This window comes from Muntiacus reevesi, chromosome 3, assembly GCF_963930625.1.
Source record: "Muntiacus reevesi chromosome 3, mMunRee1.1, whole genome shotgun sequence".
Classification (NCBI taxonomy): Eukaryota; Metazoa; Chordata; class Mammalia; order Artiodactyla; family Cervidae; genus Muntiacus; species Muntiacus reevesi.
Genome location: NC_089251.1, coordinates 155576184 through 155594763, shown reverse-complemented (window position 1 = coordinate 155594763; position 18580 = coordinate 155576184). Strand labels below are relative to the sequence as shown.

The 18580-nt window shown below is 39.2% G+C and overlaps 1 protein-coding gene across 3 annotated transcripts in view; it reads right to left on the bottom strand.

Moving 5' to 3' along the window:
• STAT4 (signal transducer and activator of transcription 4) overlaps nt 1-18580 on the bottom strand; it is a 98559-nt gene that overhangs the window by 10010 nt on the left and 69969 nt on the right. For all 3 annotated transcript variants that reach the window (XM_065927711.1, XM_065927710.1, XM_065927712.1), the window contains 6 exons: nt 16243-16302; nt 15918-15935; nt 15735-15828; nt 13623-13667; nt 4244-4327; nt 2510-2608 (listed from right to left, as the gene is read on the bottom strand). In XM_065927711.1, the coding sequence (XP_065783783.1) occupies nt 2510-2608; nt 4244-4327; nt 13623-13667; nt 15735-15828; nt 15918-15935; nt 16243-16302 (400 nt within the window). The remainder of the gene's footprint in view (nt 1-2509; nt 2609-4243; nt 4328-13622; nt 13668-15734; nt 15829-15917; nt 15936-16242; nt 16303-18580) is intronic.

The window sequence follows — 18580 nt, the reverse complement described above, 5'->3', positions numbered from 1 at the left end:
TCAGATCACTGGAAAGGAGAAGGTGAGAAAGCCAAGAAAGACATTTTAAGGAGGAAGGTGGGGGAGGAATTAAGAAGTCCTTTGCAATATGGGGAGAAGGCCTTTGGCAAACATGAACCAAGCTGGGCAGCAAGAAAAGGAACCAATTCAAGAGACTTCAGAAGGTAGGAGTAAAAGAAGACATGGCATTCTGTAAGAAGGAGTGAGAGATAGGAGAGGGAAGAGAAGAGAGAAAGAATTTCCTTGAACATGAAGATTATATCTGGACAGATGACCAAAATGCATAGAACATAATTAAGATCTAGGAGCTTAGGTTTTGAAGCATAACAGTTAAGAGAAGCCAGAGTTAGCTGTTATGCTGAACTCTGTAAGCTGGCTGTACATTTATGTGTTAGGAGTTGTATATGAAATACATCTCCAGGTTTCTCATCTAAAACTAGAGCAGAATCTGAAATGCTAAAGCAGACATCTCTGGTGGCTTTCTCATAGAAGAAGGATGCTGAAGAAAGCTAAGGGTGGTGGCACTGCACTCTGAGGCTAGTCCATCTCCTTCCTATATCCTGGAACTGGATGAAACATTCTAAACGTGTAGTTTCTAATGGAGAATGACATTAAATCTCAGAAGTGTTGGCTGTTATTGGCTTTACAGACCAGGTACCTTTTCAGAAATATCCTAGAAATATCTTTGGGAGAATATCAATAACCTCAGAAATGCAGATGATACCACCCTTATGGCAGAAAGCAAAGAAGAACTAACACGCCTCTTGATGAAAGTGAAAGAGGAGAGTGAAAAAATTGGCTTAAAACTCAACATTCAGAAAACAATTTTAAAATCATGGCATCCGGTCTCATTACTTCATGGCAAATAGATGGGGCAACAATGGAAACAGTGACAGACTTTATTTTTGGGGGCTCCAAAATCACTGCAAATTAAAAGACACTTGTTCCTTGGAAGGAAAGCTATGACCAACCTAGATAGCATATTAAAAAGCAGAGACATTACTTTGCCAACAAAGATCCATCTAGTCAAAGCTAAAGTTGTTCAGTAGTCATGAACAGATGTGAGAATTCAACCATAAAGAAAGCTGAGCACCAAAGAATTGATACTTTTGAGCAATAATGTTGGAGAAGACTTGAGAGTCTCTTGGACTGCAAGGAGATCCAACCAGTCCATCCTAAAGGGAATCAGTCCTGAATATTCACTGGGAGGACTGATGCTAAAGTTGAAACTCCAATACTTCGGCCACCTGATGCGAAGAACTGACTCATGTGAAAAGACCCTGATGCTGGGAAAGATTGAAGGCAGGAGGAGAAGGGGACGACGGAGGATGAGATGGTTGAAAGGCATCACCGACTCAATGAACATGAGTTTGAGTAGGCTCCGGGAGTTGGTGATGGAGAGGGAAGCCTGGCGTACTGCAGTTCACGGGGTTGGGAAGAGCCGGACATGACTGAGCAACTGAACTGAACTTTCCTAGTGAGTTCTGTTCTTCTCACTGCAGGCTGAGAGGAAGCAAGGCACAGGACACTCTGCACAGCCTTCCTGTCTGCAGTTAATCTGACTCAGATGCAGGGCGCCAGAGGATGAGAAGGTACAAGGCTGAGGCATTTTCTATGCTGTTTTCTTATTAAGCACATTAGACAAAAGGGAGGGAACGCTTGGAGCTGCCTCATTATGACTATTCCTACTGCTAGGACCCGAGGTAGAAAAGTTTTTCCCTTTGGAAGGCACATTTGCTTTGCATCAAGAAGAAATAGTTATTTACATCTGACCTATTTTCTCTAGACCTTGGTGGTTTCCAGGACAACACACTGGGGTTTTGTTAAGAGAGAATGGAGGGAAATCGTGACTCATCTTTTTTGCCACGCCCTTCCTCGGAAATGCTTCTCTTCTCTGCTTCCTTTGAAACTTGAGGTCAATTTTTCATCCATATCTTAAATAACCACCAGATGGCATTAGAAGCCAATTTGAGCCTAGAATGGATTTAAATCTATAATCAACTTGAAAATCTGTAGTGTTGTTAGGTGAGATTGGTGAAAATGTTAGTCACTTATTTGAAACCAATTCTCAACCTTTGTGGAAGAGCCATTGTGGAGATGGTGTGGCCAGAAGTAGTTGAGGAGGTGAACATAGCAGTCAGACCTCAAATTTTGGGGAAGGGATTCTCCAGAGTCCAGTGAATGGAGCAACTGGACGGCCTTAGACGCTCTGTGATGCACGGAGTTGGGAACTGACCAGACCTCAGAAATAAAGAGCACCTGTCTCTCACTTCTGCTAGCCAGAACTCTCTCATGGTCCAAGTACATCAGAACATATTATTTTAAATATGACACGAGGGAGGAATCATACAACTGAGTTGTATTGGAGTTTTGAAATAAATAACCCACAAAGGTATGCCAAAATTTATACACACACATATACACATACCTTTTGGGGCACGTGGGTTTTGTTGACCATAAAACAAACGAAATGGAATTAAAGGGGAAGAAACAGGAATAGGGTCTCTACCTGGGAATCGCTGGTTGACACATTGTACCAAATGATGGATGCCCAAGCATTAGGTAACTGACTGACATTGGAAATCATCACCACAGGTAATGAGCAGGTCTGGTTTAAAAAAAAAAAAAGGCACAGTTATTAAAGGTAGTAGCATCTTGCATTGATTTTATACTTGGATCTTTCCCTTAAAGAGCCATCTCACGTCAACCCCAGTCCTCCAGTGCTGAGTCCACACTACTTTGGTCACTAAAATGATCATGAAGGCACTGGAGCCATCTGAGCATACATGAGTCAAAGTACCAGCAGCAGAGAGTGATGAAAAATGGGTCCTTTCAGATGCTCGGTCAGTCAGCTCCAACATCTTCCCTGATATTACGTAGATATTTTTACTTTCTTGTATCATGTACTGCCTAAAATGTAACTAATTAGAGCTTGTATTGACTTAGCAACTTTCCTCTTAATATATCAAAGAATCTAATTTAAAATTTATCTCTGGAATGGGTTAATATATTCAAATTATGATTTAACATCTCATTAATGTCAGTATCAGATATGGGGGTTTCAACTGTAGAAGAGGGAGAGGTAAGTGACTTTGGAATACAAAATATTATGGGAGATAGAGTCGCTGCCTCTATTGTCATAGCACTCAGCTTGGTACTGTTGGTGCTAACATTTTCAACCTTATGGAACAAGAGGCTTCACAGACTCATCTGGGAAACTAATCACCTTACATTAAGTCCCTTCACATTAACAGAAGTTATATTGCTTGTAGGCAGTGAAATGCCCACTTGAGGAACTTAACAGCTTATGGAAGCAGACATTTAAGGAAAAGGGATGAAGGAATCTCTGGAAAATTTTATAAATATGTTCACATTCATTAGGATAAAAGAGTGAAGGCAGAATGCTAAAATAATATATTCTACAAATAGGACCATATTCAGGTGTATGAAACTGTGTTTATTCATTCATGCACTCATTCATTCAACAAATGTTGAGCATCTGTTACATGTCAGGCACTGTGCTGGGCACTGGTGATGGAAGGATAAAGGTGTGATATCCTGCCTTCAAGGAGCTCATTGTTAATTATATTCAATTTAATTCCCCATTTCTTGATTCCTTCTTTGAGTTCAATGGTGACTGTTGTCAGAGGATCAAAATAATGTACTATTAATGCTCCTATCATTGGTCCTTGCTCATCACACTATAAATACCTTTCTTCTGATGCAATTTTATGTACAAGTTAAAATTTTGAAATCATACAAGACATGGTTCAAGTATATTTATTTCTCTTTAAGCTTTCCACTGAGTATCCACGAATCTGGGAATCTCAGAAAACAAACAAATATACAGTCTCGGCAACAAATTATTCAATATGTATTGAATTATAGTGACTGAGATTTTATCATATATATATATATAATTTAAAAATTATTTTTTGGCCATACCACATAGCTTGTGAGATCTTAGCTCCCTGACCAGGAAACAAACCTGGGCCCTTGGCAATGAGAATGTGGAGTCCTAACCACTGGACAACAAGGGAATTTCCTTATCATTTATATTTAATCAGAATAATATATGCTGACTAATGAGTGAATATTTGACATATTGATTTCCTAAATTACAACAAAAATAATGAATAAGCAATGTACTAAAACCTAGAAAATATTGAGTTTTCATCTTCAAATACTGACCAATTCCTGAAAATGTTATTAGTAAATACTAAATATTCCTTGAAACACCTACCTCCAAATCAATGGTCAGACCATAGAGGCAGATCTGTGTCTCAAATGTTATGGAATGAAGCTCCTCAGTCACCATGTGACAGCCCTAAGGGGGAAAGAAATAAATGGTTATCTTGCAAATGCATATGCATGTGCGCTAAGTCGCGACTCTCTGCCACTCTATGGACTGTAGCCCGCCAGGCTCCTCTGTCCATGGGATTCTCCAGGCAAGAATATTGGAGTGGGTTGCCATGCCCTCCTCCAGGGGATCTTCCCAACCCAGGGATGGAACCTGTGTCTCTTATGTCTCCTGCATGGACAGGCAGGTTCTTTACCCCTAGTGCCACTTGGGAAGCCTAATACAAATGTGTATAGTTGTTACCTATTATTAGATGTGCTTTTATAAAAACTAACAAATTCTTAAAGTATAAAGTATAAAATACCCTCAAACATCTCCTGCTATGGAACATTCCTTATTTTAAAAAGTTAAAGGATATACAGAGTTTGAGAAATCTTCCTTTCCACAAACAGAATGATATTATCTCCAAAACAATGAACTTTCTAGCTTCAACAATTCCAGCGTATTTTCATCAGTTGAAATCCAGATAAATTGCTCTTTATTTTTATTTTTGGAAATTTGTCCTTTTGACTTATCAACTATTCATAAAAGAAAGCCAGATGTGTGTAGCTATAACAAAAACAAGTCAGTATCATAATGGATTTTTTTTTAAAGCAAGCTCAAACATGATTAAACATGGTAAGTGGGAAAAATATGTACTTTCCTCAGCTTCTTCCAGAAACTTCAATAAAAGTAACAACTGGGGTTTTGTTTACTTTCCAATAAAATAAAACTGTAACCTAGATCTGGGAGTGAAAGCTAGGGGAGTGTGGAGCGAGGGTGGCAGTTAGGGGCTGTGTGTCAGAGCCAGGGGTGGAAGCACTGAACCCCCAGAAGCTGGAGAGTAAGGACTGAACAGGAGGGGTAGTTACTAGCCTCAGCCTAGGCAATGAGGTTCCCAGCTTCTCTGACCCTGGTCGGGTTTTGGTTAGTTAATACATCCAGTGCTTACATTACTATGGTTATGAAAACATTGTTAACAGCTGAACTATATAACAACATGATTGCATTTCCATTCTTATATTCCCTGGACTTATTTGTTGCCTCAGACTTTTTACTTAATTTGTTTTATCTACCTGTTACTAATGTAACCCCAAACACTGAATATATTAAATAAACTAAATGCTATACAGTAATATAGTAAAAATGGGTGAAATTCATGTGTATGAAGAGCTGGTATATAAGAACCATAGCTTAATTTAAAATAGATAACCATCAAGAACCTACTGTACAGAACAGGGAACTCTGCTCAATATTACATAACAACCTAAATAGGAAAAGAATTTGAAAAAGAATAGATATATGTATATGTGTAACTGAATCATTTTGCTCTATACCTGAAACTAACACAACACTCAGGGATCGAATCCAGGTCCCCTGTATTGCAGGCAGATGCTTTTACCATCTGAGCCAGCAGGGAAGCCCCTAATCAATTATACTGCAGTATAGAATAAAAAGTTTTTTAAAAAGAGAGCCACAGCTTAATCTTTCTCTAGAAATAATTCAGAAGTATATAAAATAAAAATATCAAGAAATATCAGTATGATCTTAACATAATATTTAGAACTCAAAAAATGATCACCTCTGAGGAGTTGGTTTGGAATGGGAAGCAGTGGGACAGAAATTGCTGTTTTTCCCAGGATGAATTCTGACCAAAACTTGCTATATGCCCAGAACCAGCAGTACTGTCATCATCTAAGAGCTTGTTAGAAAAACAGCCTCTCTGGCCTCATTCCAGGCCTACTGAACCAGATTCTGCATTTTAACAAGAACCCCAGGTGGAATGTATGAGGCAATTATTCTCAAAGTGATGTATCCACATTGTGTTTAGTCTCAAAAGGGATGTAGAAAAATTGGAGATGATATAGAAAGCTTAAACGATAAAAAAAAAAAATAAGTCCTGTGGGAACATATGAGCAGAAGTGGAATTATCTAGAGTAGAAAAGTCAGGGTGGGGTTGTGGGTGGCTGAGTCAGCTCTGAAACGGAGCTTTTGCTACTGAATATAGTTAATAACAAGCTGGAGTCCTTTTGTGTTAAATTTCAAAAAAGTTCTAATATGATGATATGAATGACAACTACGTGAGGAAGATTTTATTGATAATGAGGAACATTAAAATAGAACTTGTTACTGAGAAGGAAACAGAAAATTAAAAACTCCTCTTTCCCTTGGGCTAGACCATTGTGGTACCTTCCAGTGCCTGGGGGTGGTTAGATTGACTCAGTAAGACTGCTTCTTATGGATTAGTAGAAAGTTATGTTACCAAAAATTCCTTTGAAAATTCTTAGACCACCCCTAAAATTACTCCCAACACACCCAACAACCAGCCCTCTCCCCCAATTTACTTATTATGTAGAACTAAATTGTCCTTCCTTTGATTGACCATGAGATGAAATGGTCATGTTTAGGCACCAAGTTGAACAAAAACCACATTTTGTTTTTTTAAACAACAGAAAATCTCACTGCCCTCTAGGAGGAGGTGTTTACATTATGCAAAGTGAGACAACAGAAGAACCCACAAGTCCATGTTCACTAGTGGGTGCCACTCACATCCTCACTGAGCTCAGTGGCAGAAAGGACACAAGCCTGTGTTTGTACATTTGAGAGGCCTGAGGCAAGCGCACAGAGGGGGACCACATACCATATGTCTAAATATTTAGCCTTTATAAATCAACTTAACAAATGTTAAAGTATGGTCTAGCCTCCTGCCTCAACCAACAGCTAAGCTTTCACATGACCTAATTGGCCACGTTTTAACTCCTCAAAGTCCTGCTGAAATATGCTGGCCTGGGGAGAGCATGACCTTCCGGGACCACTTCCCATCCTTCTTTCTTCTCCCTCTGTGCGGGGCTGACCTGACGAGTGTGGCCCTGAGGCCTCTCCTCATGCCTGGAAATGTTTGCACTGATGGTTTCATCTGTGCTTGAGAGAGCAGACCTGGGGAAAAGGCCTGTACAGCCCTGGAAGTGGTCTTGAGGTCTTCTGGGCTGGGAATGCTGAAGCCCTGGGCTCTGGTGAGCACATGGCCTTGACTACCCAGACATCTCTTTCTGTATGGAGGGCCACAGTGGGAGGACTGCCAAAGGGAGCCTTTGGAGTTCTTATCCCGCCTTCATTCTAGTCTCTGCAGTTTAACTTGGTTAATTAAATGTGTGTGTGTGTGTGTGTGTGTGTGTGTGTATAACAACAATTCATCATGGATATAGTTCCCTCACACCTTTGGGTTATGGCACTTGGGTGATCACTGGTCCAAGTGGCAAGAATCTTTCAAAGACTCTTTCGTTTCTCAGTCCTGAGAAATCAGGACTTTACAGAGCAGTGGCACCGGAGCTGTCCATCAGCTTTGGAAGAAGACTCTGTACTTTAAAAACAGTACTTTGTTGAACTGTAATGTGGATGGTGAGAGATTTACATAGGGATTCAAACTAATTTCTAGTGTTTGCTTTAAACTTCTGATGCAACTGTGACGTACGTTTAGAACGAAATCCAACAAAGAAGCTGACATCAGCTTCAACATGTGTATCAACAATATATAGGACTGGAGGAGAGCAGCTCTGACAGAAGACAGTGTCGTTAACTTTCCAAGCTTGCATGGCCACCAGTCATAGTCTTTATTATTTTATCAGTGCAGTCGAAGCTAGAGACACTATTCAATCTCACATTCCTAGGGCCCATTCCTTACAGACTGTAAAAATATCATAGATAAGATGTACCATTAATGTTGTATTAAAAGCCATTTCAACCATCTGGAATGATTATAGATTTAAAGTATCCATATTTATGATATTTATATTAATGACATTGATGATATAACTGGATTGACTGTATTGCACTTTTAAGGAAAAGTACCCACTGGATAATCTGCTAAGAAACTAAAAAACTGGCTAAACAACCTGACCAGGACTCCACCTAGGAAAATATATGGAACCTAATGAAAGGCAGGTAAAGATGTCACCATATTCTTTTTGTTACCTCTGTGCATGCATGCTAAATCACTTCAGTCACGTCCAACTCTTTGCGACCCTACGGACTGTAGCCAGCCAAGCTCCTCTGTCCATAGGATTCTCCAGGCGAGAATACTGGAGTGGGTTGCCATGGCCTTTTCCAGGAGATCTTCCTGACCCAGGGATTGAACCCATGTCTGTTATGTCTCCTGCATTGGCAGGCAGGTTCTTCACCACTGCACCACTTGGGAAGTCCCCAATAGAGTAGGACATTGTTGTTTATCTTGCTCATTTCTTAACAAGCCACAATCTATGATAATGTTGCACATGGTAAACTATGTGGAATAGAAAACAACTGTAATAATCCATTCGTTTAATGAGTATTTGCTGAGTCCCTATCATGTGTTAGACCCTGGCCTAGATCCTGAGAAACAATAATAAGAGGGGAAACAATGGTACAGTCATATGAGAGAGAGAGACCTTAATCACAGAATCATAGGAAATGAATGTAAAGCAGCAACTAATTCTCAACCCATAAAATAAAGGGACTATACAGAAGACATTGCAAATAAATCTGTGTTTCTAGTGTTATTCGTGCACCAATCTTTGTCTTTAAAAAGCATTGCAACTACTTAAATTAGTTCAGAAGGCAATCGACTTCCTGTGAAAATGCTTGAGCCAGTTGGAGTGTGAGTGGTGGATCTGTGTTTGAGAACACTGAACCTTGACAGAACATCTGTTTGGCTATTTTGTTAAATGAAACTCAAGTCAGCCAGGCTTTACTAATAGCTTCTTTGTGCTTCATGACTTTCCACCACATAAACAAAATTACCTAACACCTCAGTCTGTGGCTAAAACTGCCATTTATCAGTTAAAGCCTACTGACAGAACAAACTCAAGAGACTGCAATTTCAGCCTCCCTGTTCAAACAATTTCTGCCATTTCAACAATCACTCTCAAGCCAGCTCTTAGGACCGCCAGGAAAGGCTGCTTCCTGGGAATGTTTATTTTATAGAGACGGACTGAAGCTTTCACCAAGTTAGGCCACTTGCTAGATGATGGAATCTTATCTTCAGCATGATTAGTCCAAGAAAAGAACAAAGGTGGGAAAAATAAGCAGTAATTGCAAACCTTGAATTTGTGACAGCATGTCAACAGATTCCTCATTCCAAAGCAAATCCTTTAAATTAAATGCATTTTGAAAAATGACCCGATTCTCTGCTGCACTTCTGAGGATTACAGAATCTCTATCAAAGGAGTTTCAGAGATTGTGTAGTCTAATGGTTCTAAAATCTTTTTTTAACCCTGAAACATGTTCTTAGAAGTAAATTTCCCACCTGGGCCCCTATCTGTAAAATACTTAAAATAGGGCTGATTGATTGAAATAGGGGTGGGAAGTCCAGAGTTCCACCGTTTACCAAACCACAACCAAGGAGCGGACTCCACTGGTCTTCCTAGCCTTCTAGGGACAGCATGGGTCTAGTGCAATTTCCTTCTTTCAACCCAGCGCTCCTGGCCAGGAGCCCCTGCGCATCCCGACAGGTCACTTCTTCCCGGATAATCTCAGAGTCAAACGCCAGGAGGCGCTGCAGTTCTAAAGAGGTTTGGATTGGCAGTCTTGAGGAAACTGCCTTGGTATTATTCAGTCTAACCCCGCTGACGTAGGAGAGGAGGACTCAAAGTCGGGGAAGTTGTCAGGCAGCAGGCACTGGGAGTAGACATGCAAGCGTATAAAAGGGGTGTATATATACATAGCGGTCTGAGGTTTCATGGACCTGGAGCCAGAAGAGGAACATGCTCAGTGACTCTTAAAGGGAATGTTTCCAGCAGAGCACCTGGCGGGTGGGCAGAGAAGGGATGTTACGGATTCGTAGTTTATCCTAAGCCAGGAACCACCTTTAGAACCATGTCCGCACCTGTTACAGAGGGGACAGCCTGGAGAGCTGCCCAAGAGGCCCATGGCAGACAGCTGCACAGTGCATTGCCGTGGACTCTCACACGCTTCATCTTGTTTGGTCCTCACAACAACCCTATGAGGTGCAGGTGAACGTGAAACCATTTTACAGTTAAGGAAACTGGGAGTTAGCGAGGTAAAGTGGCTGGTGCAAGGTCAGCTCCCTGCAAGAGGCAGAGCCATCGGCAGTGCTGTTTCCACCACTGTACCAATGTGCGCAGGAGATACAGGAGCAGCCCGAATTTTCCTGGGAATCGTGATTTTAAGTTCCTTCTAAACTTTGTCAGGATTCTGGTGTGAGGTAGCTACATGTTTCTGAGCAGGTGGGTAAAGTGGGGAAAACAGTAGTTTAAATAGATGAAAAAATGAGGTGCTCCCCACAAACCCGCAGAGATCCTTCTTATAGGAATATCAGCAAATGGGTGGTGTGTGTGATGAGGTAAAGGGGTCAAAGCGGAGTGACAACCATCCAGGCCTCTGTGTATGTGTACGCGATGAAATAGGTCAAAGCAGAGTGGCAACCATCATGGCCTCTGTGTGTGTGTGTGATAAGAGTTAAGTGGAGTGATAACCATCATGGCCTCTGTGCATGCATGTGTGTGTGTGTGTGGGTGGGTGTGATGAGCTAAAGAGGTCAATGTGAGTGTCAACCATCACAGTCTCTCCCAGGCAAGGTTTTGTGACTCAGTGGCCAAAAGCATGGACACAGGAGCCAGCTTGCTGAGGTTTGAATCTAAGCCCAAGCACTCAGTGCCTCAGTCTCCCTGGCCAAAATAAGTATGACACTAATGGTCTCTACTTCCTGGCACTGTTGAGAGAGTTACATCAGTCAATGCCAGCAAAGCTATTAGACAGTGCAATACAGAGTAAATGCCACACAAGGATTTGTCAGATAAGTTCTTATCAGGTTATGAACTCCTGCTGCAGGTACATAGATAAGCGATAAGCAACAGCTACTGCTTGAAATTTGAAAATGAGGTTATAATATCCTGGCTTCCCATTCTCCCTAAATTTTGGTTACTGCAATTCCTGGCCCCATGACTTTGTGAATCCCACTTAATCACCAGATCCTCCCCCACTCTTTCCTGACTTTCCTGTTGTCACTCCTAAGTTTGGCCAAGCTCCTGATTCCCATCTCAACTTTCTGAGTCCACTTCATATATTGTGTGACTTTTCAGTGGTTCCTATAGCACATAAAACAGCATTCAAGTCTATGGTTTGTTTTGAATGTACCAAGGAGTCATATTAAAATTCTGTCAACAGGGGGAGCTCAAAGAACAGCTTAAAATAAAATTATCCAGTTCCTGCAAATGTGGGGGGAAAAAAAGCAAATCATTCTGATATAACCACATGATCTTGTTATTAATCAGAAAATGAGAGGAAATAAATTCAAAATGAGATAAGTAGGCATGGTTAATGAGACATTGTTTTTCTATACTGGAAGCTGATTTACTTAGATCTCTGTCTCTAGAGAAATTCAAGTAAATTCTGATTTTACATTCACAAAGATGACAAAGTACTGAAGAATTCAGCTATTTAATTTATTCCCACTTGATTTGTTTTCCTTAAGAAGAGTTTAGAAGCATTGTGCTTAGTCTATTCAGACTTAGTAAATACTATTCAGAGAGGTCACTGCATGAAATGCTGTTTGCAACTTTGGTGAAAATTCCAAGGAGATTTGTGAAACAGACTTTTATTTATAATGTGCTAATGTTTTAATTAGGAAGTTTGGAAAACCTTTATGGATTTCTATAAGGTGGAAAGAATAACTCTTATTTGTTTGGTTTACTAGAATATTCTTAAACTCAAAAGCTTTGTTCCTGTTCTATCTGCGCTGAGAAACCTGTTTGACAGTCTGCTGTAAGCCAAGGTTCTACCTTGGGAAGAAAGCTTAGCTCATCCTTGATGGAGTGGTGATATCTGGCAAAAGAATTTTAAGACATGGTTAAGAGAATGAAGAATTCTTGGAAGGGAAAAACCTAGAGCATGAAAACTGTTGTGATGGATCTTTGTGGTTTTGTGGAGTGGGCTAGATCGACTATAATAGAATGCTGGATTTATAAAGTGTATTTTCTTCCAAATAATCTGAAGAAATTTCTCATAGAGCTGTAACACTAAAGCCAGGAGATTGAATCCATACCAACCACACCAGGAATAAGCCTCATTGCTTTCTAACTGCATCATGTAGGTGGTCTTACACATGCAGTTTCTCTGAGCACAGAGCATTAGGCATTATGACTCTGATCTCTTAGAGGGAAAAAAATGCAATATTTCTCTATCAGATCATTTGCCAAGGGTCATATTTTCAGTCACTGTCAGAATGGACTCAGGCCCAGGTTTTCTAATTCCAAATATGTAGGGCATAGAGAAATGCCCTAGTATCTAGGTCAACTAAATAGATGATTCCCAAAGCCACTTCCAATCCAGGATGTGGCAACTCTATTATTTACTGACAAACTCAAACACCTGGGCTGCATCAGTTTGTTCTTTTAATCAATTCATCCACTGAAGCGCCAACCTTAGATATACGAGTAAAGTAATTGATACCATAAAGTAACAGAACTGTTTTTCACTTGTGATTTTCACATCCTGGGTCATGATGTTCAAAGACTTACCTCTTACCTGTGGAAAATGAGTGATGTTATGATATTCTATAATAATGAACTGACTAAAGAAATTACAGCAATACAATGCAACCACTTTAAATCATGTCCTCCAAGAGTAAGTTTATGGAAAGCTGTTCACTTCACATTGCTATGTGATGGAAAGCAGGTTATGAAACATTGTGTGTATGTATACATTTAAAGTAATGTATACATATAAAGCAGAGAAGGCAATGGCACCCCACTCCAGTACTCTTGCCTGGAAAATCCCATGGACGGAGGAGCCTGGTGGGCTGCAGTCCATGGGGTCGCTACAAGTCGGACACAACTGAGCGACTTCACTTTCACTTTTCACTTTCATGCATTGGAGGAGGAACCCATTCCAGTATTCTTGCCTGGAGAATCCCAGGGACAGGGGAGCCTGGTGGGCTGCCGTCTATGGGGTCACACAGAGTCAGATACGACTGAAGCGACTTAGCAGCAGCAGCAGCAGCATACATATAAAGTCTAGAATGATGTGAACCAAAACATTAATAGTTGTTTTCTTAGAAGGATGTTATATGCAATTTCTATTCTCTTCTTTTTAAAACAAAATTTCTTATACAGTTGACAATTATCAAGTTTTACATTTGTAATTAGAGAAACATGAATTTGATTTTATATAAAAATATAAAGGGCAGTTTAAGAGCTTTTGCCTTTTCATACTGTTCATGAGCTTTGTAAAAATAAGACTTTATTGGATTATTTCCTAGAAAAATTCCTTTGGAGAAAACATTTCCTACCTCATTTCCTTTGTTTCCAGCACTAGACTTCATTTCCTTTGGCTGCTGTGGAAAAGGAAACAACAGTGTTTGGATGGAGAAGCATTATCTGTTAAACACCAAGTTGGTTGTACCTATTATAGCAGTTTTCTCAGTCAGAATTTTGACTTCTAGAACAGTAAGCCAGATGTCTTCTAACACATTGAAACCTAACATAGCTGCCCAGATTCAACAGAAAGAGCTTCCTGTTTTACCTCATGGGACACCACTTAAGGAAGTTTCGTTGAGATAAGGGAGCAAGCTGGTATAAAACTATTTTTCAGCCACATTTTGGAAAGAGGAAATCATATTGGGATGTTTTAGAATATATTCAGCGCTCCTCTGTACCTGGAAAGTATCATCTGAGCTAACCCATGACAATTCTCAATGCCTATGAAATCATGTTTAACACACAGGCCTGGGGAAATAGACACGGGCCAGTATGCACATGGCGTGGTGAGCTATTAAATGCCATGAGAGGAGAAAACACAAAATGTTCATGATATAGACTACTCGGTGGGAAAATAGGACGGAAAACAAATTAATGTGTACAACCTGATCCATTTAAAAAAAACAATATATACATATATATATTATATAGTGTAAGTGTTAGTGGCTCAGTCATGTCCAACTCTTTGCGACCCCATGGACTGTGGCCCGCCAGGTTCTTCAGTCCTTGGAATTCTCCAGGCAAGAATACTGGAGTGGGTAGCCATTCCCTTCTCCAGAAGATCTTTCCAACCCAGGGGTCAAACCCAGGTCTCCTGCATTGCAGGCAGATTCTTTCCTGTCTGAGCCACCAGGGAAGCTGTCTATATATGTACACACATATTTACATATATATATGAATGAAAATGCAAAAATAAGGATGTAAATAGTGTTATGTCATGGTGTTGGGATCATATAGGTGGTTTTTAATTTTTAAAATTTTGCTTTGCTGATTTTCTATATTTGCTTTGGTATTAAAAAGTGATGAAAGGTATTATATAAAAGGTAATATATATGAAAATGCTTTGCAACTAGAAAAGCATCATGAAAACTAAAGTTTTGTTATTTTATATTTTATCCTTCCTGGAATAGAGACTCAACCGCTTTTTGGTATGTTTCTTGTCCTTCCTTTTTCAAATGACTCTTTTGGGAGACAGGTATCTCTAAATTAAGAGCCTTTTATGGCTTCACTTATTAGCAAACATGGGCCATTATTGAAAGTTTCTTGAGAATAGGAATTGAACTTAAGCAAAAAGAGTTTTAGTTGTAAAAATATACATATATAATCACTCATCATTACATTTAATTGATTTAGTAGTCTCACACAGAGGGATTCAAGGATTCACACAAAAACAAAATAAAAATTGAACACCAGTATAAATATTTGTATGCAGCTATCTTTCAGTTAACATAAATTTTATCTTTTAGAAAGTAGATCTTTTGAGGCTGCTTCAGTGGTGTCCCAACATTCAGGTGAGGTAACTTCTCAATGCTAATAAGCCAGGTGAGTAACATGTTTTTGGCTAGACAAGCAATAGGATATTTGGAAATCTAAGAACTATGCAAAGAATTAGAAAGGAAGCAGGAAGAGAACTCTAGGTTAAGAGGAAGTGGTAAAACAAGAAGTAACAGGATGAGGCTGGGTCAGAAGCTTTCTAGAAATGCCAAGGCCAACTGTGTGCATCTCACACCTAAAACCATCCTATTTCCCCAAGCCAATTCTCCTAAAATGACAGAGCTTTTAGACAGACATGCCATTATTGGGTATCAATTGGGGAGATTTTAAAAATGAAGCCAGGAATGCTTATCTACTTTAAGACATATTATCTCTGTCATCATGACCAAAATATTTTGACTAATTAAGACATATATTTAGGTACAGCATCACCATTGTTAGGAACTCAGACCTTCAGAGTTAAGGTTCAATTTTTTTTTAACCACTTTTAATTCTTCAAAGATGGCATGTTTTATTTCTCAATATGATCCTTAATTCACATAAGAAACACTAAAGAACAAAACACATTAAATTATAAGGTCTATTAGTTTAGATGTGTCTGATTTGGAGGGGTGGGGGGGGAACTTGGGTCATTTCACTGCTTAACTCACCAAATGTCGAAATTCTACAGAGAGACTCCCGTTGGAAGATTCTTCAATGGACATGGCTTTGACGTGAGTTCCACAAAGTACAAATCTTCGATTGCTAGAGAGGAAATCTTAGCTATTTACAATGGTCTCAGGTAAAAATGTATTTATGGGCACAACAAAAAAATTCTAAAGTAAATGTCTTACCTTAGAGTCGAAGCATTCCTGTAAAACCAAGAAGATTCTTTAAAATGAGTTATTTAATAGATCTAAAAAAAGATTTTTCTATGCAACTTTAGAGGATGAGGATAGTATATAAAATTTCATTTCATGTCTTTATAGTAAAATTTTTAAAGTCAGTCTTCACTGGAGTTCTGTTAAAGGTTTGAACTTTAAAGTCAAATATTGAAGTACATTGATATGTAATGTGAGAGAAGTAAATTTAAAAGTTAAAAATTATTCTATAAAATAAGGACAATTCATCTTAAAAAGTCTTACAATTTCATGTTTCAAAACGAAATTAGAAACTTACTTGTCAATTGATGCTTTCACCTTTACCTGATAATTTAGTTCTGGTAATTTTATTAGCAGTCTGGAAAAAACACATAAAGAATTAAAGATAAAAATTTCCATGGCTAAAAGCCTTTTTATATTTAAAGATTTAAATACATTTATGCCACAAAAATATAAATCAAGCTCACATTATTTCCAGTCATATGTTAGTGTCCTTTAAAAATGTCCAATTCCTCTTTACTTTGCCGTTTCACTAATATTGACATCACCCACTTAATAGAACACATATTTGGAAAGTATTTCCATATTACTTCAGTTGATGTGTGTTGGATAATGCATTGGCTAGATCAGAAAAATAGCTATATATTTTGGCTAAAGCCTAAATTTGCATTAGACATATAAATAAAAGAAAAAACTTTTGTAAGTCTATTTATGTGGATTCATTTAATTCTCATATTATAAAAAAAGGTAAGCTTAGTAAAATTAAATGCTTTGATAACTGTTTTATGGTAAAATACTGAGAAAGACTAGGACTCTGATAGAATATGGAAAATCCCACTTCAAATACATTTGCAGACTTTAAAGATATTACATGTAAGTAACAGCAAAAATTTTATAACTGAAAAAGCCCTAACTTCACACAAACAAATGATTAAAGGTCAGAATAACAATTCCTTTAATTCTTTCAGGGATCACCTTCAGTTCAGTTCAGTTCAGTCACTCAGTCGTGTCCGACTCTTTGCGACCCCATGAATCTCAGCATGCCAGGCCTCCCTGTCCATCACAAACTCCCGGAGTTTACTCAAACTCATGCCCATCGAGTCGGTGATGCCATCCAGCCATCTCATCCTCTGTCGTCCCCTTCTCCTCCTGCCCCCAAACCCTCCCAGCACCAGGGTCTTTTCCAATGAGTCAACTCGTCCCATGAGGTGGCCAAAGTATTAGAGTTTCAGCTTTAGCATCAGTCCTTCCAATGAACACCCAGGACTTATCTCCTTCAGGATGGACTGGTTGTATCTCCTTGCAGTCCAAGGGACTCTCAAGAGTCTTTTTCAACACCACAGTTCAAAAGCATCAGTTTTTCGGTGCTCAGCTTTCTTCACAGTCCAACTCTCACATCCATACATGACCACTGGAAAAACTATAGCCTTGACCAGACGGACCTTTCCTGGCAAAGTAATGTCTCTGCTTTTTTATTTTTTTTTGAATTTTTTTTCATTTATTTTTTATTAGTTGGAGGCTAATTACTTTACAATATTGTAGTGGTTTTTGCCATACATTGACATGTGTCTCTGCTTTTTAATAGGCTCTCTAGGTTGGTCATAACTTTCCTTCCAAGGAGGAAGCGTCTTTTAATTTCATGGCTGCAGTCACCATCTGCAGTGATTTTGGAGCCCCCCAAAATAAAATCTGACACTGTTTCCACTGTCTCCCCATCTATTTCCTATGAAGTGATGGGACCAGATGCCTTGATCTTAGTTTTCTGAATGTTAAGCTTTAAGCCAACTTTTTCACTCTCCTCTTTCACTTTCATCAAGAGGCTTTTTAGTTCCTCTTCACTTTCTGCCATAAGGGTGGTGTCATCTGCATATCTGAGGTTATTGATATTTCTCCCAGCAATCTTGATTTCAGCTTGTGATTCTTCCAGCCCAGCGTTTTTCATGATGCCCAGCATTTCTGCATATAAGGTAAATAAGCATGGTGACAATATACAGCCTTAACATACTCCTTTTCCTATTTGGAACCAGTCTGTTGTTCCATGTCCAGTTCTAACTGTTGCTTCCTGACCTGCATACAGGTTTCTCAAGAGGCAGCTCAGGTGGTCTGGTGGTATCTCCTTAGCTTTCCCCAATTTTTCTAAGCTGTACCCTCTGACATAACCTCTCTGCAGGTTCAGTTCAGTTTCAGAGGTATTCATTCAGTCATTCACTTACTCATTCATTTACATATACACTCATCCCAAACATTGTTTATTCACTCAGCTGCATTGAGCTTCTTATATAAACCCAATACAGCCCCAGGCAGTGGGAAACTGGCATAATGAAGATTAAGGAAGGAGCAGAGTAGACATGGAGATACATCACAGGAAGAAGTCCAGCTAAACAGATGAAATTTAAAGGATGGTGATAAGCAACTGATTGACATTTGAGAAATATAATCACAGATAACAAACAACCCAAACAAAACAAAAAGAATGTATCAAGGTTTCTTAAAAATCCTGCCAGAATTGGTTTTGGGGTTTGGGATATAATAATATAGCTGCTGGTAGTGAGGAAGTCATATGAAGTAAGATGAAATGATTTCCCTTTATGCCTTCCTCTCTATCCTGTATCAGGAAGGATCTGACTCACTGCTAA